Source organism: Xyrauchen texanus, chromosome 9 (assembly GCF_025860055.1).
Source record: "Xyrauchen texanus isolate HMW12.3.18 chromosome 9, RBS_HiC_50CHRs, whole genome shotgun sequence".
NCBI lineage: Eukaryota > Metazoa > Chordata > Actinopteri > Cypriniformes > Catostomidae > Xyrauchen > Xyrauchen texanus.
This window is the reverse complement of record NC_068284.1, coordinates 6459833-6481983: the sequence shown is the minus strand read 5'-3', so window position 1 is coordinate 6481983 and position 22151 is coordinate 6459833. Positions and strand designations below refer to the sequence as shown.

General features: G+C 41.7%; 1 protein-coding gene across 4 annotated transcripts in view; it reads right to left on the bottom strand.

The window, feature by feature from the left end:
* LOC127649494 (gastrula zinc finger protein XlCGF8.2DB-like) overlaps positions 1-22151 on the bottom strand; it is a 163622-nt gene that overhangs the window by 129797 nt on the left and 11674 nt on the right. For 2 of the 4 annotated variants that reach the window (XM_052134613.1, XM_052134609.1), the window contains exons 1-3: positions 9686-9879; positions 9018-9285; positions 4339-4464 (exon numbers count right to left, since the gene is read on the bottom strand). The exons of 1 other annotated variant lie outside the window; for it this stretch is intronic. In XM_052134613.1, the coding sequence (XP_051990573.1) occupies positions 4339-4447 (109 nt within the window). In that variant the 5' untranslated portion in view covers positions 4448-4464; positions 9018-9285; positions 9686-9879. Of the gene's footprint in view, positions 1-4338; positions 4465-9017; positions 9286-9685; positions 9880-22151 lie in introns of those variants that run through there. One more of the 4 variants, XM_052134610.1, reaches the window with a different exon arrangement.

Below are 22151 nucleotides of genomic sequence, written 5' to 3'. Positions count from 1 at the left end.
CCAAATATCTGTAAGACCAAGATTTTTACACATCCTGTGAAGTTGCTCAAGGGGGCTTACACACTTTTGCTTAACTATGATCAAGGACTGAGTAACCAATATTATGTCATGAGGGGTGCCGATGGCTTGCAACATTTCAGCTTCCCTTTAAGATCTATAAAAAAGTCCTGATCATCAGTGTTAGGGGTGTAAAAATTAGACAAAATCAACCTTTGCCCCTGAATTGCTGCGAAAACAATAATAATTCTCCCTAATTTATCTTTAATCTGTTTGAGACATTTTAAATGTATATGTTTACTTATCAATGTAATGACTCCCTTGCTCTTACTTGAGCCAGCACTAAAGAAAACATGTCCACCCCATATCTTCCCAAATTTTTCAGCTTCCTACGGGGAAAGGTGCGTTTTTATTAAGAAAAATTATATTAAGTTTGAGAAAAGAAATCATCGAATTTGCAAAGTGTGGGAATAAGAAAATGCTGTGGTTCTTCCAAGAACGCCTTCCTTTACTCCTCGCTTAACACAAGATCTTTATCAGATGATCTCAGAAATTTGGCCAGAATTGAATGTCTCCGTCCATTACGATTTCCAGCTTATGGCCTGTCGAGCTTATGGTATGTCGAGCAGACTCGGGAAGAGCTCGTCTAGGAATTTCACCATATCTCGGCCTTCTTCGTCTTCAGGAATTCCAATCGTCTTTCAGTCTCCATGGCAGGGATCGATTGACGCATTACAGCAAGATCCTCCATATCAGCAACGACCTTCGTCAGCATTGCCGTCATGTTCGACAGTTGGCGCTGAATCTCTTCCACCGCACTGGCCAAATTGAGTCCCTGGTCTGCTGCCTTGTCAGGAGTATCAGCTTAAGCATGTAAGTGTCTTTTAATGTCTCCAGAGCCAAAGGATTTTTAATTCTTTCACATATTGTCCTCAAAGAACAATTATGGAACGGAGCATATCAAATCCCACCGGTTTATAACACAAAAAGCATTAAAACCAGTAAGGTGCACAGAGCTCACCATTCACATGTCCCAACCTTGCACAGTACCACGCGACTCTCTAATCATTGCTTTTTTTTAATATGTGTGTTAAGTTGAAGTTCAAGTCTGAAGACACTGCATTCTGTTCCATTTAGCTGCACTCTCTCTAGCTGTTGGAAACACTCACCTGTTATATATACACACTGCTTCAGCACATTTAGTCCACTGCCACATGCCTGGTGCGTGTCTCCCTAAGTGTTACCTCCTGTAAGGAAATCCACGATGCTCCGTATTGTTGTTGCCATGATGATTCATAAAGTGTTCTATTCAACTCTTAGAGTCAGAATTTCCACCTTTCAACTGGGGAAAGTGCAACGGAATAAATTTTAACCCTCTTTATGTCAGACTTCTAACTTGGAAACTCAAGCGGAAATCTTCAACTACCATTTTGTCGAGATGTTTTGTCAAACATTTGGCACCCAGAGTAGGGAGATTTACAGTCAACAAACATTCACTTTTATTGAATAATATCCATTAACAAGTTAAAGTTTATACATTAAATGATAAAAAATTATGTGTTTAGCAAACGTTTTGCAGAGACAGGTGTTCAAATCATGGTTAATTACACTCTCTTTTGATTATCGTAACGATAGCAGTGCAGCGTCGTATATCAGTTTGGTTGCCCTCAAAACCACAACATAATCATTCTCAAAGTTACAAATAAAAATAAGCTCCCTCTTTGACACATGTGAGTTTAGTTGTCAGGTAATTGTCATTGAATTTCTAATTAAGTGAAAAGTCGCATCATGCATGATCGCAATCGATCATAATTTTCATGATCGATCATTGCTGCCATGTCTGAGTACCCAAGTGCTCAAGCCAATCCCTAATGCTGAAAACTGTCCACCGTCAAAAGTGCCTACAATGGGTATGTAAGTGTTGGAACTGGACCTTGGAGCAGTGGAACAAGGTTGCCTAAACATAGTTGCAGACCAGTTACACCCCTTCATGGCAATGGTATTCCCTGATGGCAGTGGCCTCTTTTAGCAGAAAAATGCGCCCTGTCGCTGTGCACACATTGTTCAGGAATGGTTTGAGGAACACGATGAAGAGGTCAAGGTGTTAACTTGGCCTCCAAATTCCCCAGATCTGAATCCGATTGAGCATCTGTAGAATGTGCTGGACAAACAAGTCTGATCCACGGCAGCTACACATTACAATTTACAGGACTTGAAAGATCTGCTTCTAATGTCTTGATGCCAGACACCACAGGACGCCTTCAGGGGTCTTGTAAAGTCCATGCCTCGGCAGGTCGGTGCTGTTTTGGCGGATCAACAGCATATTAGGCAGGTGGTCATAATGTTTTTGCTCAGTGTATATCATGATATAGCTTTTTCTTTTGGAAAAAATATATATATTTATATATTGGGTGGGTGATAAGCAAACATTTATAAATCAATATTCTTAAAAGATTTGGTTGACATGAAGATAAAGGCATATAGCCTACATTTAATTTTATTATGATGAAAAGAGATTAAAACAATGTCCAAATTAGTCTAATGGCATGCCAGTCATGTCCTCTGCAAAAAATATTTTTTTTAAAAAAACCTCAATCAATAAATAATTATTAAAATAGTAATTTTTACATTATATTTTCTACAACAACAAAAAAAGTGGCTCCTGTTTTTTGTTTTTTTCCCTGGAGCAAACCCATCCATCAGGTATTTGTTTTAAATTTAGCATTTCAATGCACATTGCAAACATTTTTGGCAGCTATATAGCCTACTAGATATAAATGCACAGTTGACTAAGGTGTCATTTATTTAATCATTCCTGAGGGAATTTACTCAGTGCAATCACTTCTGTGTTTGCAGATGAAAAGATGCAGGTAGGAAAGCTTGACGGCATCAGCAACACTATAAAGAGCAGCGGGGCTTTAGCAGAGGGTCTATTTCACACCATGGAGAATGCAGCATTTTATTAACAAGCTCCTCCTAATATTCTTTTGGAATGTAAAGTGAGAACCTGAGGTGCGCACTCATGCTCAGTGAATGTTCAAATCAACCATCGGAATGGAGAAAACGTGATCACAATGATCTGAACCATCGCATGATTGTTGGTGCCAGATGGGCTGGTTTGAGTATTACTGTAACTGCTGATCTTCTGGGATTTTCATGAAAAACAGTCTCTAGCATTTACTCTGAATGGTGCCAAAAATAAAAAAACATCCAGAGAGGGGCAGTTCTGTGGACTGAAATGCCTTGTTGATGAGAGAGGTCTACAGAAAATGGCCAGACTGGTTTGAACAGACAAAGTCTATGGTAACTCAGATAACCACTCTGTATAATTGTGGTGAGAAAAATAGCATCTCGGAATGCTATTCTGAGACACAGATTGGAGCTGTTCTGGTGGCACGAGGGGGACCTACACAATATTATGCAGGTGGTCTTAATGTTGTGGCTAATTGGTGTAAATACTGCATAGTTGCACCCCTCCCCCGTTCCAATTTAACACAAAAAAAAAATCTGCTCACCTTAACTATAACGCCATGGGTGAATGACATGAGAAGTAGGTCAGTGGTGTCATACAGAGATATTTTGAATGACTTTGTGTTGTCTCTTAGAGTTTAATGAACACAGATGCACATCAGTGTTAAGTAGAATCTTGTGTATTTATGAATGAATTACTCGTTTACACTCTCCGGTCTGCTTTTAGTTATTATGACATAGCCTGAACACTCTAAACAACTCTACAACCTGTAAATCCACTTCGCTAGCGAATTACACTTTGACATCAACACCATAGATACATGTCTGTCACAGGTTTCGCACTAGGGTCATGCAAAAACATAGATTCTTTGCTTGATCACAATTTTCATTATAACGATCCCAATGTTGATTCTTAAAATCCCAAATCACATTTTTATTCTATATGCAACTCTCTGCAATGAGTGTAAATTACATTAATGTGCAATTAAAAATGTCTGTGAATTATTTGTGATTAGCAGATGGCTGGTAATATTTTCAGATTTCATTTACCAATGTTTGAGTAGTGTGGTGGCGAAGAAGTTCAGCACCGAGATCTTGTCACTTGAATTATGAAGATATTTAGAATTGTCACATATAAATCGCAATATGTATTGTATCATGAGGTGGTTGCCGATACCCAGCCATAATAGTGATATGATTATATAGCTTACAGGAAAAATCTCCCATTGTGGCATCCCTAGTATTACACAGAAAGAAGTCATACAGCTGTAGAAGGACATGAGGGTGAGTAAATGACAACTGACATTTTTGGGTGAACTACTTTTATCCTCCTCAGCAGTCATTAAATATAAATCAAGAATGGGCACCAACCTCTTTGTTCCTCAGTATCTTCATTCTTCAGTCTGAATGGTTCTGAAATACTGATGTCTTCACTCTCCTCTTTAAACTCCTCTTTAACAATTTCCATCTTCAGTGGCATGTCAAGCAGATTTCATTCTAAGGTCAAAGAGAGGATGGAAAGTTATGATGATATGGTGTAAAAAAAAAAAAAAAAAAAAACAACATTAAAAGTGGACCCAAATCAGGGCTTGACATTAACGCTTGTCCAGGACAAGTAGAATTTTGAACAGGCAAGTTAAAGATAATTTTACTTGTCTGGCCGGACAATTAGCCTGATTAAAACCTCAATAACGAAGGTTTGCTCAATAACGAATGTTTGCTCAATAACAAAAATGCCCTCTCTCCCTGTAATGGTTGCAGGAGGAGGCAGACGAGGAGTGAGGATCTAAGTGCGGGTTTTATTTATAAAGGTGAAAACAAGACAGACAGGAACAAAGGAAACATCCACGATGTTAAAAATGAAACAAAAACATGAAAACATCAAAGGGTACATGAACAGGGTAAACCGGGCTGACACATCGACATCCAACATCTACAAACAAGTAACGATCGACAAGGACTGGAGAACAAACAGGGTTTAAATACACAGGGAGAGTGATGATCAAATGACAAACAGGTGAGAACAATGAATGACTGCTGGCAGTGATGAGGGCAGGGAACTCTGGGAAATGTAGTTTATGACAGGTGAAACACAGGGCAGACAACAGGGGATCGTGACATAACCCCCCCTCAAAGGAGCGGCTTCCAGACGCTCCTAAGAAAAAAAAAAAAGAATACCCCCAAAAAAATTCAAATCGTCCAAGAAGTGGGGGGGGGGGTGGCAGACCAAGGAGGACACAAGGGGCAAACAGACAGTGCAAGGGGGCACAGAGGGCAAGGCAGTCCAAGGGGGCACAGGGGGCAGACAGGAAGTCCAAGGGGGCACAGAGGGCAAGAAGGCAGTCCAAGGGGGCACAGGGAGCAGACAGGCAGTCCAAGGAGGCACAGGGAGCAGACAGGCAGTCCAAGGTGGCCACAAGAGGACTGGATCAGGTGGCCTGGGAGCTGGCCACAGAGCAAAGACAGGTTTAGTAGGCCTGGGAGGCGGCCTCAGGACCACAGCCATGGGGAACTCCGAGGGCGGAGCCGAGGTAGGCGGAGCCGTGGACTGCTCAGGAGGCCACGTCGTAGAAGGCTCCGGAGGCGGAGCTGAGGGAGGCGGAGCCGAGGAAGGGTCGGGTGGCTCTGGAGGCGGGGACCTGGAAGGTTCTGGAGGCGGAGTCCTAGGAGGCTCTGGAGGCGGAGCCGAGGGAGGTGGCGCCGTAGGAGGCTCTAGAGGCAGAGACCTGGAAGGCTCTGGAGGCAGGGCCGAGGGAGGTGGCGCCGTAGGAGGCTCTAGAGGCGAAGACCTGGAAGGCTCTGGAGGCGGAGCCGAGGGAGGTGGCGCTGTAGGAGGCTCTAGAAGCGGAGACCTGGAAGGCTCTGGAGGCGGAGCCGAGGGAGGTGGCGCCGTAGGAGGCTCTAGAGGCGGAGGCCTAGAACGCTCTGGAGGTGGAGCCGAATGAGGTGGCTCGGGAGGCGGAGCCGTAGGAGGCTCGGGAGGCGGAGCTGAGGAAGGTGGCACTGTAGGAGTCCCGGGAGGCAGAGCCGTAGGAGGCTCGGGAGGCTCAGGATGCTTGGGAGGCGGAGCTGTAGGAGGCTCGAGAGGCGGAGCCCTGGGTGGCTCGAGAGGCGGAGCCCTGGAAGGCTCGAGTGACTTGAGGGGCGGAGCCCTGGGAGGCTCGGGAGGCGGAGCCCTGGAAGGCTCGGGAGGCTCGAGAGGCGGAGCCTTGGAAGGCTCGAGGGGCGCTGGCTCTTGGACGGTCATGGCTGCAGGCACTGGCTCGCTGGCGTTCGAGGCTGCAGGCACTGGCTCGCTGGCGTTCGAGGCTGCAGGCACTGGCTCGCTGGCAGTAGGGGCTGCAGGCGCTGGCTCGCTGACCGTGGCTGGCGTGGGCGCTGGCTCGCTGACCGTGGCTGGCGTGGGCGCTGGCTCGCACACCGTGGCAGGCATGAGCTGGGGAGCGGAAGCCTTTCTTCTCCTCCTCCTCCTCCGGGCAGACGAAGTTGGCAGCGCTGGCTCGTTGATCAAGGCAGGCGTGGGGATTGGCTTGCTGGCAGTCGAAACAGGACGAGCCATGGACGACTGGAGGGTCACCACTGTGGGAGGAGAGGCAGGATCCTCCTCAACAACACCCACAGTGAACGGCGAGCCGCATGCCAGAAGCGTCTCCTCCACAAAATCGCGGAGCGTCCAGCCGTGCGTCGCCGGTGGCAACCGCTCCTTTAGTGCACTGTTCAGGTTGGCCCGGAAAAACACCACCAGGGAGGAGTCAGGGAAGTCGGTGGCACTCGCGGATGTGGTCTTCCACCGGACGGTTTCCCTGCATCAGGCAAAGCAGACGGCAGCTTGCTTGTAGAACCGCTAGATCCATTGTGGTCGATCGTTCTGTAATGGTTGCAGGAGGAGGCAGACGAGGAGTGAGGATCTAAGTGCGGGTTTTATTTATAAAGGTGAAAACAAGACAGACAGGAACAAAGGAAACATCCACGATGGGAAAAATGAAACAAAAACATGAAAACATCAAAGGGTACATGAACAGGGTAAACCGGGCTGACACATCGACATCCAACATGTACAAACAAGTAACGATCAACAAGGACTGGAGAACAAACAGGGTTTAAATACACAGGGAGAGTGATGATCAAATGACAAACAGGTGAGAACAATGAATGACTGCTGGCAGTGATGAGGGCAGGAAACTCTGTGAAATGTAGTTTATGACAGGTGACAGGTGAAACACAGGGCAGACAACAGGGGATCGTTACACTCCCTCTCACCTCCACTCGTAGTGCGTCGTTCAGCAGCTTGTGAGTGCATATTTACTGAACTTTATATGGGTATAGACCTGTTAATTGGTCATGAGAATGGTGTTGTACCACGTTGATAAAATTATTGCTCCGGTTTAGAATCAACAAAGCTGTCTTCATCACAAGCGCACAATGTTGGAGAGATCTCATTTTGTCTCGTCACATCATGGCGCTCCCTCATAATACAGCAAGAATGGCAGAAATAGCAAAAACGCTTTGTGTAATAATACCATCTGTAGAGTGAAGAGAAACAGACTTATGCACCCGTTACATCTCTCATATTTTTAGAACTCCAAATGTATCCAAGGTGTTTTCTCAGCCATGTGAATCAGTCAACTTTAATAAGTAATTTCAAATTTAATAAACAATATACATTATAATAATATTAGTACTATAACATTAATAAATTACACACAATGAAAACATTATCTATCTTTAATATACATATCTGTTTTCAATATACAACAAAACTGAATTAGCATCTCATCGATGCATTTTTTCAATATTAAACAGGCATTTTTAATGCAAGAATTGTCCTGTACTCTCAAAGAGATGATTTACTCAAAATGTCAAATTGGATAACACTACAAAAAGTTTCTATTTGTTAATGTTTGTTAATTACATCAGTTAACATGAACTAATAACAGTAAACACCACTTTTATTTCATTTATTAATCTTTTTGTTTTATTCATTTATTAATATTGGTTAATGTTAATTACAACTTACAGTATATTAATACATTTACATACATTAAAATAAAAAGTTGTAAATGTTAACATTAATTCATGCACTATAAACTAACAATGAACAATTGTGTTCTTAATCCCTATCAGGTGTAAATGATGATGATGATGGAGGCTTTTCTTTTTATTTTCTTTCTTACGTCCTTTCTTTTGTTTCCATACAAGTAACTATTTTACTCAAGTGAATGACCAATTTACTTGTCCGAAGGGCAAACACATGATAATGCTTAATGTCGAGCCCTGGTTCAAATGAAGGTAATCATTCAAACTTTCACATCACATGCTCTTTTTGATGATATGAGTCCCATCTAGGGCTGGGATAAACGATTATTTTTTAAACGATTAATCTAGCGATTTATTTTTCGATGCATCGATTAATCTAACGATTAATTGTTTTCAGACCGATTCGATTTCGATTCGATTAATGGACTTGTGACAAAACCGGTAATACCGGTTTCATCGGGGGTGGGGGTGTATAAAATGTAAAAAAAAAAAAAAAACATTTGCCGGGAGTTTGATTGACTGGCGATCTGATCAATCAATCATAATACGCCATTTTTGTCCGACAAAGAAGTCAGGAGAGAGAAGATTAATGTCGGTAGATTTGAATTTGAATAATGGATTGTAGGCTACCGTACTGACATCTTTCCGCGGTTAAAACAACAGTCCTTCTGATGTAGGCTACATTCATGTTTAGCCGATTTGATGCTATAAATTAACCAAGGAAAAGATGATCGGTTCACAAGCAGCTTTAACTGAGGCAATCTGTCACGACACATTAAAGAGCCACAAAATAGTAGGCCTATTTATGGTTTAATTTTCTTTGAATGACCAAATTTGAAAGTTGAGACTTTATTAAATGTTACCTGCTTGGTCCTGTCTGTCAGCGCGTTGTCAGTGTCCTCTATGTATTTTTCATGACATTCATAGCTATAAGCTTAAACTTTAGGTGTCGACAACGTATTTTAGCCTACTCCAACATCGAGTGCAAAGTGAGGAGTTGAAAAAAAACTTACGGTGCTCTGTCATCTGCAGCTGCTCCCGGGTGGCGCCTCTTCAGGTGCATTGCCGTGGTGCTAGAATGGAAGGCCATCTCCATTTTGCAAAGACGACATATCACGGAATTGTTTCCTTTTAAATTAAAGAATTCCCATACTTTAGAGGAACGAGTGCATGCCGCCTTGCACTTCTGATAGTCTGAGGAGCCACTCGTGTTGCTACTACGGCGCCGCCATCTTTGTTTTGGGCGGCATATTTTGCGTCGACGTCAAGCCCTAGTCCCATCTTTATCAAATCAATGACATATATTCATTACATATAACTCATTAATAACCCATAAAATGTTCTTCATCATAAAGTTTTTCTCTTTCAGGTGGGCTTTAATGGAAGACTAGTACAAAAAAACTAGTTTTGCATGATGAGTTTGTATGAGAAAAGAAAATTATTTTTGTACATGAGCAGATATTTTTAGTGTGATGTTTTCTTCAGTGAATATATTTTAAATCCAGATGTCTTTTCTAACTGTTCCACATCATGTAGTAAAGTAATATGATCTCCTTCAAGCCACAAATCACCATGTAAGCCCACACAAGTGTTTTTAAATGGGACATGTCTTGCTCTTATATTTGTAACACTTTTCACTGTAACTACGAGTACACATGCAAATAAACGAGTTAATACTCACCAATTTCAACGTATTTTTTATAAAAAAAATTTGGATCAGATATTCTACCTCCTTAGACAGACTGAATCCAATTAAAAAACGACGTTTCTTAATTTCTTTTTACAAAAATAAAATAAAAATAAGCACCTAGATCTCCAAATGCGGAACATTAAAGAATAAAATCTCCCAACAACAGACTGATGATCTGTAGTGCACACTTATGACATCACTACACGATTCTTCTTGGTTAATGTTTGTTCACTTCTTAAGGGCCTTACCGCCATCTACTGTTCACACTGTTGAAGCAGCCCAGTGTATTGCATTACGTTTGTGTATTCAGAAGATTTTAGTTTATTGCTTGTGAAACAGTCACAATATGATTCAAGCTTTGCGAAGGAACTGTTAGAAAGGTAGGGCTGTTAAAATTGGACTATTGGACAGTATAGTAACCAATTTCATTCATTAATATTTCATATGATCCATTACATGGATTAAACCACCAGAGGCACATGGATTAGACAACTTTTATGCTGATTTATATGATTTTTGGAGCTTCAATATTTTAGCACCGATTCACTTTCATTGAATGGACCAAAAGTGCTGAAATATTCTTCTAAAAATCTTAATTTGTGTTCTGCAGAAGAAAGTCATACACATCCAGGATGGTATGAAGGTGAGTAAATTATGAGAGAATTTTCCTTTTTGGGTGAATTGTTCCTTTTAAGCGTGACGTAGCCCCTGTACCAAACAACGTTTCCCATGCTTGCTCTATTGTGCAGGACATGACGTGCCAAGTGATCCTGCTTATTTAGCATTTTTTTTTTAGCATTCTTTGCATTGTTTGAACATGTTTTATGCACAACAAAAATGCTCTTTCGTCATTAAGGGAAATTTAGACCCTACACTTAAACTGATTTTAATGTACTTGTTTCATTCATTATGATTTAAAATGGTGATCAGTGTATTGAAAATAAATTTGTAATCTTTTCATTTCTGTGATCATGTCTCCCTTTTATTTTTGGAATCAGATTCATGTAGTGTTTATCATAGATAAGTGATGTATTTTAAAAGTTGGCATACAGTGTTCATTATAATGGGGCATAGGTTTTGCATCTCGGTACTCAATACTCACTACCCATGAGTACTTATAATTGAGCTACTCTTTTACTCTTACTTGAGTAGTTTTTAGGACAGCTACTTTTACTCTACTCACACAATATTTTTTGGGAAGTAACAGTACTTCTACTTGAGTATGATTTTTCAGTACTCTTTCCACCCCTGTGTATAGACTATAGCAGGGGCGGACTGGGAAGAGAAATCGCCCTGTGATTTTACATAGAAACCAGACTAAAAGTCGCTGTCATAACATGGCAGCCCATTTCAGCTTATTTTGGCCCATTCAGCCCCATTTCATGGCCGGTCCACCTGGAAAATTCTTGAACTTCCCAATGGCCAGTCTGCGCCTGGACTATAGATCAATTCTAGAATTTATGTTTTATAATTGAATGCAGCCCCCTTAAATTCTTTGGCCAGTTCATGAGTATTTTTTTTTATTTTATATGATTTATTTGAAAGAATTAAAAGAAACATTTCTTGTCAATCTTTATATTTTTCATCTGGTCGAGGTTGAAAAGGGTTATAGAAAGTAATGCAATTACTTTTCATACAGAGTAATTTGTACTGTACATTAGTACTGTAGAAGATGTAATTAGAATTTAGTAATGACTTTGTTAGATTAACTTACCCAACACTGGCTGCATTCATGCCTAAAGGTGTCAGTGTAAGTCCAACATGACAAATTCAAAAAATGTGTGCTGATGAGAGCACCTGTGACACACACAATGTGCACATTTGTGTAATTCGTTTTAAATGCTTATTACTTTTGATATTCAAATGTGATCAAATATCTTTATCATTTATGTGAATTAATTTTTCTAGAATAATTTGAGAAAACTCATGTTTTCTGGCTGTGGGGGACTTTTGTTATGACGTTTTCATGTCTGCTGAGGGATTTCGGGAGATTGCAGGTGAAGCAATGCTACTGCTCATGTCTCCTCATGACAGTTGATGAGCTGAGGTGAACAGATCGCTTTTCTTCTGTCTCCTTATTTTCTCCTTTTTACAGATAATCCTCGTCTGTTGAATTGGCCTCCTGGGCGGGATCAGCAACAGATTTGTGGGGGCTCATCCGGGATTGGCTCCTTATGCCAGCAGGAAGCCAATCCAGAGATTCATGATCTTTGGGACCAACAACTTGGTGATCCTGCAGCCAACAATGCTGATGACTGCCAAGTAGGTGCTACTGTTGTGATCATGACCTGTAAAACAAGAGTAAAGATAGATTCTACATACTGGTGACTGTGACTGTCTTGAAGATTCGCTGAAAGAGTCATTGTGACTAGGAGGAGAGCGTAGCCAGTGCTAAATCAGTTGATTAGTGGGAAAGCAAGATAAAAGGCAGCCAGAGATGCCGGTTAGAGGGGGAGAGAGAGAGAGAGAGAGATACACACGGCCGCATTGCATATGTGTCTGTGTTTGTTTATGTTTGTTTTAAGTTGAGTTTGTCATTAAAACTTTGTTTACTATTCAGCCAGTTCCCGCCTCCTGCTTGCCCATCCATTAACTTTTACAGTGGTGCCAAAACATGGGAGGGAAGATGGGCGGAGGAGTGGTTGAGGTCCAGGCGACAGCGCGTCCGGGAACCGGCAATCAAGTTCTTCTCTATCTTCTCTCTGTGTGTCTCCACTCGCCCTCCAAGAGAGCTGTTTTGAGTGCATCAATGTCTACATGTCCAGTAAGCACTTACTGGATTTAACAGGGGTAAAATGGGCAAGGAGGAGGCAGGAACCGGCCAAACAGTCAAAATAATGTTTAATGAAAATTTAAAAGGACATAAACATAAACACACGGCAGCTACATTTGGCTCACTCTCTCCCGAAGTGCCGCATCCATCTCAGCTTTATCCCTCTCCTCGGTTGATTAGCCTAATTGGGGGCCGGCTGTGCGCACTCACATCCCGGCCCTGCCCTCCTCCTTTTCACACTCCTTCCTCCTTTGCCTCAGGCCGGGGAATCCCTGGCATGACGTACATCCCCCCCAACTCCTTTCTGAAGAGGGGGTGTTGTCCTTCTGGCCACGCCTGCAGGCAGACTTTCCCCACCTATTGAGATCTGTGAGGGAGACAAAGGGAGGGAAAAGGGGAGTGGGATAAACATAAACACACATGGCAGCTGCATGTAGCTCTCTCTCTCCCGAACTGCTGCATCCAGCTCATCTTTATCCCTCTCCTCGGCTGATTAGCCTGATTGGGGGCCGGCTGTGCGCACTCACAGACTGGCCCCGCCCTCCTCCTCGTCACACTGGAGTTGGAGGACAGAGGTATGAGTGAGCTGCAAGCTTTACATGAGACTGTTGAGTCTGTCATCAACACAATCAGTGGAACCTGAACATAAGTGCTCCACGAAAGGGAGGAAACCCCATGGCTGCCCAAAGTGTGTTGAAAAGGGGCTGCAGGACTGTAAGCATTGTTTTCTATGCGGCGAAGAAGGGCACCTGGCCATATGATGCCTCCGAAAACATAGGTATCAGGGAAATGGGAAGTGGGAAGTGGTCACTGCAGAGGGACAACCAGTACAGATCCCAGAACCCAGCAAGCGGCACAGACAGTTAAGGGTGAGTCAGCATGATGTGGTCATTTTAGCAGGCAAAGTTGCATTTGTGAAGTGCAAAATACCATCCCACTTTGATCAACCAGATCCAGTAGCACTGTTTGGACCAGGTGAGACCAATAGGCAGTTGAAACAGCTTACTGGCTTACTGAAAATTCAAAGCCAGAGGAGTCCTTATGTCTCTGTCCCTATTGGTAAGAGAACAATGTGTGACATTAACTTGCCTCGCCACACAGTCATTGGTTTCATTCAGCCAATTGAAAAGATAGTGGAGAATGAGTTGCCAGATGAGCCAAAGTCCAGATGAGCCAAGGTACCCAGTATGTGTGCTTCTACGGTGGAGAACTTATCACAGTGCAATCCACCTGTTAACCTCAGCCATCTGAATGAAGAACAGCAAGAGGTAGTCAAAATGCTGTATGAGGATTCTGCAGCTTTTGCACAAGACAAAAATGACAAATATCCATAAGCCTAAAAGATGACATACCTGTGCAGAAAGTATATTCATCAGTAGCAAAGCCCTTATTCATGGAAGTCAACGACTAAGATCTTCTGGCGAAAGGGTGGATAGTGAAATCTAAGCCCCTTATTCTGCCCTGTAGTTTGTGTCAGAAAGAAGGATGGCACATTATGCCTTTGTATAGTTTATCATATCCTGAATAAGAAAACTGTTCCTGACAAGCAACCTTTGCCAAGAATCCAAGACCTTATTGACACCCTTGGAAGATATTCATGGTTTAGCATTCTCTACAAAGGAAAGGACTACTATCAGGGCTTCATAACAGAAGGATCCATACACATAACTGTGTTCATCACCCCCTGGGGACTTTATGAATGGATTAGAATTCCATTTGGACTGCCTAACACCCCTGCTGCATTCCAGCATAACATGGATGAGATGCTGGATTCTCTCAGAGATGAGTGTTACATACCATATCTTGATGACGTCCTCTGCTATGCAAAGTCTTTAGAGGAGCATGTGGAAGGAGTTCGCCAAGTATTTAAAGCCCTTCAGAGCCATGAAGTCTAACTTTGTTTAAAGAAGTGTGAGCTTTTCTGCAAAGAAGTCAGGTACGTGGGTCGCCATGTGTCTGCTGAAGGGGTACAAATAGATCCAAAAACCTTGATGCAGTGCTGTCACTCAAAAGTAAGACTCCACAGACAGTTGATGATGCGAAGAGACTCTTGGGCTTCCTGAGTTACTACTGTACTTTCATTCTCTCGTGTGGCTAAACCAATCTATGACCTGCTCCAGGGAAAGACTATTACAACCCCACTCCATTGGAAGGAAGACAAGGGTCCTCAGATGCCCTCCAGAACTCCTGTTGAATGGACAATTGAGCATCAGAGAACACTTGAAAGACTAATTGACATGCTGATAAATCCACCAGTAATGGCCTACCCACATTTCAATCTGCCATTCACGCTTCACACTGATGCATCTGAAAGGGCCTCAGGCCCATCCTCTATCAGCATCAGAATGGACAGTTAAGAGTCATCGGGTATGGCTCAAGAACACTGACCCCAGCAGAAAGAAACTACAGGCTACATAGTGGAAAACTTGAGTTTCTTGCACTAAATTGTGCAGAGTGTGAGGAATTGAGGAACTACCTATTTTTCGCTCCACACTATACCATTTATACATAATCCTTTAACTTATGTCATGAGCATAGCAAAACTGAATGCAGTTGGCCACCACTGGGTGGGGGAATTGTCTGACTTTCATTTCGATATCAAGTATCGACCAGGCAAAGCAAATATTGATGCAGACACATTTTCTTGCATTCCTCTTGATTTACATTTACATTTATGCATTTGGCAGACGCTTTTATCCAAAGCGACTTACAGTGCACTTATTACAGGGACAATCCCCCCGGAGCAACCTGGAGTTAAGTGCCTTGCTCAAGGACACAATGGTGGTGGCTGTGGGGTTAGAACCTGTGACCTTCTGATTAACAGCCCTGTGCTTTAGCCACTACGCCACCACCACACTCTTGATACTGAAGAGTACATGAGTACAAGAGCACACAGAAAACCTGTCACTAGAAGTGGTGCAAGTGGTCACTAGAAGTGGTGACCTGGGAAGGTAGTCATGCAGCACAGAGGAAGGATGTGGCTTGGATTGCTGCTCTCAACATGTCTTCTCAAGACAGAGACCAAACCCCTCACTACTAATTGCTGCCATAGATAAGTCGCAATGAACTTACCAGAGCCCAATGAGAGGATCCAGTTACATCTAAAGTGATAAAGCTGAAAGAATATAACATGGTACCAGACAATAAGACAAGAAAAGTAGTAACTGGTGCAACCAGAAAACTGTTGTATAAATGGGGCAGACTACATCTGGATGATGGACTTCTGTACAGACGAACCACAGAGAGACGACAGCTTGTTCTCCCATCCAAGTACAAGCGACTTGCTCTGGAACACCTGCATGACAGAATGGGAATATTGTAACTGAACGAGTATTTTACCTTCTAAAGGAAATATTCTCCTGGCCTTTTATGAAGAAGGAAGTAGAGGAGTACATCACAAGGAAATGTCAAAGCATCAAGCAGAAAAAGCCAGTCACCCACCTCCGAGATCCGATGGGGAGTATTACATCAAACTCACCTCAGCAAAACATTTTTGTATAGACTACCTGTACCTGGAACCAAGCTGAGGGGGTTATGAATATATACTAGTTGTTGTGGATCACTTCACCTGATTCACCCAAGCTTACCCCAAAAAAACAAATCAGGACAAACTGCAGCTGAGTGTCTCTTAAATGACTACATCCCTTGCTTTGGTTACCCTGGAAAATTACACCATGATCAGGACAGAGAGTATGTTATTCGAGAACGTCACCCTATCACCACCAAAGCAATACAGCGTAAAGGTTTTATCGAACACCCTTGCAGATGTTAAGAACACTTGCCGACAAAGAAAATGAAAGGTGGAAAGATCATCTTCCAAAAATTATACATGCTTACAATTGTACACGCCATGACTCTACCAGGTATTCCCCTTTTTATTTGCTGTGTGGATAACATCTTCACCTCCCTGTAGATCTGAAATTTGGTCTTGTCGAAAAGAGTGATCAAGTGACACAAAAAGGATTTTCTGAACATTGGGCCAAAAGAATGACAGAAGCTTACCGAATAGCAAATGAAAACAGCAGACAAGCCAGTGCACAAGGCACACTATGACCACAAAATCAAAGGTGTAGTGTTGAAGCTTGATAAAAGAGTCCTCGTCAGAAATCTCAGTGAACATTGAGGTCCAGGAAAACTCAGGTCCTATTGGGAGAATACTATTTATGTGGTCCAAGAATAGGTAGCAGACAATCCAGTGTATATCGTTAGTCCAGAGAGTAGAGATACAAAAAGAACCAGAACGTTTCATCAAAAACTACTGCTACTAGTAAATGACTTACCTGTGGAGACACCACCAACACCAGCACGTCCAGGTGAACCTGAAAAATAAACAGAAAGCAGACAGAAAAATAGACAAAGAAGAGATAAAGGGTCCATAGTCCAACCTTGGGAGGACTCTTCTTTGTCTTTTTTTCTGTCTGCTTTCTCTTTATTTTTCAGGTTCACCTGGTGTTGGTGGTGTCTCCACAAGTAAGTAATTTACTAGTAGCAGCAGGTTTTGATGAAGGGTTCTGGTTCTTTTTGTATCTCTACTTTCTGGACTAACGATATACACTGGATTGTCTGCTACCTATTCTTGGACCACATGAATAGTTTTCTCCCAATAGGACCTGAGTTTTCCTGGACCTCAGTGTTCACTGAGATTTCTACAAGTGGTAGAGTTTAATTTTCTGTTAATGCATGATCTTCTGTAAAGCTGCTTTGAAATTATGTGTTTTGTGAATGGCGCTATACAAATAAAAATGACTTGACTTTGTCAAGTACCCACATTTTAAGAAAAGAGTGGTTTCCTTACTCCCTGGGCCTCAAAGTCAGTGTCCACGGCCGTTGTTATCATGACCACCGGGCACCAATTCTCTCTGGCAGGAGCTTTGATGGCCCTGGACTCGGCACGGCCACAAGTGGCACCTCAGCCTCTGCCCAGTCATGAGGCACTGCCTGCTGGTAGGTCCGACAGACCTAGGTGGCTCGCGCTCCCCAGCCCATCACGGTGGCTGATCAGGACTGTACAACTCGGCTACGCGATTCAGTTCGACAGGCATCTGCCCAGGTTCAACGGCGTCTCCTTCATCGTACCCAAAAAAGGTGACGGGTTGCTTATATTCCATCAGGGAATGGAAGTTACATTAGTAACTGACGTCCTACTTCCACAAGACTGAGCCACGCCCCCTCTATCTAAAACCCTGATCTCCAAATATACTAATATTAGCTTTATTGAGAGCGGAAATGGTTGTTAAAAACAACAGAAGCAAAACAATGCCCTAAACTGACAAATTACATGAACGACATGTCTTAAAGAGCACCTATTATGGTTTTTAAACATGCCTAATTTTGTTTTAAATTGTCTCATTTAGATTTACATGCATCCAAGGTCAAAAAACACTTAATTTGTAATTAAGTTACGTTGCAGCATTTTTTTTCCATTGTCAAAAATGACTCGTTCAATGATCCATTCTAAAGCATTCATTCTAAACTCCTCCTTTCAGAGAGCCTATTCTGCTCTGATTGGTCAGATGTCCCAGTCTGTTGTGATTGGTATACCACATAGTGTAGTGTTTGAGGGCAGGTCAGAGCTGTTCACGAGCAGCCAATGAAGACCAGAGGCAGGTTTTTTTGTTACCAAATTATGTAGGTTAGTACAGGAACTAAGTCTGGAATTACTAACGACTCGTTTCAGGTGTTCAGAATTGGTTTTTTTCTTTTGGAAGTAAATAGCTCCATATGTCGTGCAATTTGATTTTTGTAACTTTCCAGAGTTTTATTAAATTCACAAACAGCTATATTACACACTACATGAAATGTAATATTTGAAAAAACATAATAGGTGCTCTTTAAAAATACATTATGGTTCAATAATTTGCTGCAATTACAACTACAATCCACAATATTTTCAGCGAGTCCACTCGCAAGGTGGGCGGAGGTTCCGGTTGTCTAGCGGAAGTGCGATTGGTTGCCATTCTGTATGTAGCCGGTTACTGCTTGCTTGCGTGTCATATGGTTCGATTCTTGCTGTTTAAATGTTGTAAGATGTCTTAAAAAATTCCCGGACAGTGTGTGCAGTTAATGGTTATCCTAAACAAAGTTTAGTCTAAAACAGCAATGTTATGACTAGAAACCACTAGCAAAGCACAGCCCTACAGTTCCAGATGCTGCTGCTTCCATCAGCTACCTACAGATGGATTGATTTAGGAACTTCTGTTTGAAAAAGCTTGGAATAATTTGTTGTTGTGCTCTTTACTTTTTATTGGCAAGAAGTCAACAGTGGGGATTACTAACATTATCCACCTTAACAACCCGGCTACATTAGACATCCAGAAACGGAGCACAATGAATTACATATAAACTATAGCATTATTGTGCAGGGGTGCACATGTGCTGAAGGTTCATTAGAAATGTTGAGAGTTTGTTCATTGCTATTTAGCATATTTTTTGGTGAATGCTTCACATGTTTTGAAATAGCCTTATTATTGATTGTAAAAAGGAACTGTGTTTTTCCTGACGTGTCTGTGATTACTGATGATGTTTTCAACTGTTTTCATGCTGTGATGCTAAATTGATAAATTCTACAGTGTAAGAATTATTAGATGAGACGTGCAGTAGTGAGATGTTTTATCACGTTTGAAATTAACTGTATTCATTTTTCCTGCCTACGATTCACTTTCTTTTGAGTGTCTTTGCAGAGTGTGCATGTCTTCTCTTAAAGGGAAAAAGGTGATTTGGAAATCAGTGTGGCCATTAATTCAGTTCATTATTTCAAAATAATTTAAATTTATTTTTATAGCTAGTTCTTTTAATAATACATACTGTTTTATAATTTCTTTTCAAATGTAACTTTTGTGTACAATGTTTATAATGTATGTCCAAATAAATATGTTTATTTGTATTGCATGCGGTTCTTTTTGTATGGTACAGTTTATGGTGTCGCTGCTAATACATTGTTATTTCCTTCACAAGAACAATAAATTAAATCCATCAATAGCAGTAGCGGTTCTAGCTTGTTTGGTGCCCTGGGCGAAACCCACTTCAACACGCCCCCAAAGTTGTAGACACCAGGTTGCCGCTGCCTCATTAGGTATAAAATGCTTCTATTTGCGATATTTGGCCATCACCCTGAAATCCATAATCATTAACAGATAGGTGGGAAAGAACAATATAACCTCGCTATAATTCTGTGATCATTTGTCCTCAAGTTTCTGTCATTTTTAATGCTGCTTTAATAGATAATATAACGATTGTTTATGCATAACCGGAAGTTCCACCCACATCGCCTGCAAAGCATCATGGGACACAGCATTGTGGATACTATGATGTGAAAAATTGACAGGCAGAATGCGTCATTGCCTGTGGACCGTGGCCACTTTTTAGTTTGCTGTTTACGGAGTCTATAGTTGTTAAAGAGATATTTCAGGGCACTTACACCAATCAGCAACAACATTAAAACCACCTGCCAAATATTGTGCAGGTCCCCCTTGTGCCTCCAAAACCGCGCCAACCCGCATCTCAGAATAACATTCTGAGATTATATTCTTCTCACCACAACTGTACAGAGCGGTTATCTGAATTACCATGGACTTGTCAATTCGAACCAGACTGGCAATTCTCTGTTTTGCATTAACAGTTTTTATTGATTCCGTACATAAATCATACACACATAATATACAGAATCAATTATATACAATCAACCCCTCCCCCCGAACATTCCCCCACACTACCTACCTGACACAAACAAACACTACAATGGTCACCAACAATTACAACATTAAAAAAAAAAATATATATATATATATATATATATATAAATAAAATATAAATAAAACATAAAAACTTTCATTCTAAAAAAAATGTTGATCTTTCAAACAACATCATCTATTATAGAATAAAACTTGTGGACTGAAGAAAATAATGTATAGTCCCTCCCAGATGGGTTCAAAAGTCTCCAAATATCTGTAAGACCAAGAAATTTACATACCCTGTGAAGTGCCAATGTTGCTCTAGGGGGCTTACACACATTTGCTTCACTATGATCAAGGACGGAGTCCATCAATAGATTAAAGACTTCTCCCAATATTATATCACGAGGGGTGCCAGCTGCTTGCAATATCCCTTCAAGAACTATAAAAAAGCCTGATCATCAACATTATGTGCATAATTATTAGCCAAAAGAAGACTTTGCCCTTGAATTTCTGCTAAATCAATAATGACTCTTCCTAATTTATCTTTACTCTGTTTGAGACATTTGAATTTTAGATGCTTACTTATCAATGTAATGACTCCCCTGCTCTTACTTGAGCCAGCACTAAAGAAAATGTCCACCCCATATCTTCACAAATCTTTCAACTTCCAAGAGTGACGGTGAGACGGTGAGACGGTGAGACGGTGAGACGGTGAGACGGTGAGACGGTGAGACGGTGAGACGGTGAGACGGTGAGACGGTGAGACGGTGAGACGGTGAGACGGTGTCTCAGAGGTCTACAGACAATTCCTTGGACTGGTTTGTGCTTTGACTTGAACTGTTAACTGTGGGATCTTATATAGACAGGTGTATGCCTTTCCAAATCATGTCCAATCAAGTGAATTTACCACAGGTGGACTCCAATCAAGTTGTAGAAACATCTCAAGGATGATCAGTGGAAACAGGATGCACCTGAGCTCAATTTTGAGTGTCATGGCAAAGGCTGTAAATACTTATGTACTTGATTCGTTTTTATTTTTAGTAAATTTGCAAAGATTTCAAACAAACTTCTTTCACGTTGTCATTATGGGGTATTGTTTGTAGAATTTTGAGGAAAATTATTAATTTAATCAATTTTGGAATAAGGCTGTAACATGTAACAAGTCCCCTTTCTGTTGTTCAAAGTGGATTGTGAGGGGGGGTTGCTACACTCAGAGACCTGGATGAGTGAAGTGTTGAGATCTTTTGAGATTTTGGTTCATCATTTTGGGATTCCCAGATCTCAGTTTTATAGGTATTTACAGCTGCACCACATGCTTTGTACTGTTTTTGGGAGTACCCCCCACCCCTCCCCCTAAAATAACAGATACTTTGGTAGAGGTGACTGCTGCTTTTGGGAAAGGTCATAAGGCATCAGTGTATTACTCCCTGCTAATTCAGAGTCTAGGGGATGGAGCTTTAACTTCTATTAAGAACTTATAGGAGAAAGATTTAAACTTGGTATTAGAGGAGGGAGTGTTGGCTAGGATTCTACAAAACATCAAGTATGCATCTAGAGATGCAAGGGTATGCCTTATGCAATTCAAGATTTTACATAGATTTTATTGGACCCCCTCTAGATTGTATAGGCTTGGTCTTAAAAACACACCCACCTGCTGCCTATGCCAATCAGAGGATGGAGACATAACCCATGTCTTTTGGGGGTGTATTAAGATCCAGGAATTTTGGTTGAAGGTTCAGAGTTTTGTGTGTGATGTATTGGGCACTCGACTTTCATTTTGCCCCTGACTCTGTAATTTGGGTGATGGGGCATTGACGTTGAGAATAGACACAAGTTGGATCCTAACTAGCGTTATGACTGCAAGACAGATTCTTTTAAGGGGTTGGAAGTCAGCAGGAGGCCCTCGTTTCAGGAGTGGTACTCGGAGATGGGAAGTGTGGCAGCCTTTAAAGAAGGGTCTTTTAGAAGACTAGGAAAATTGTATTTGTTTATGGAAAAAGGGGGTGGATAC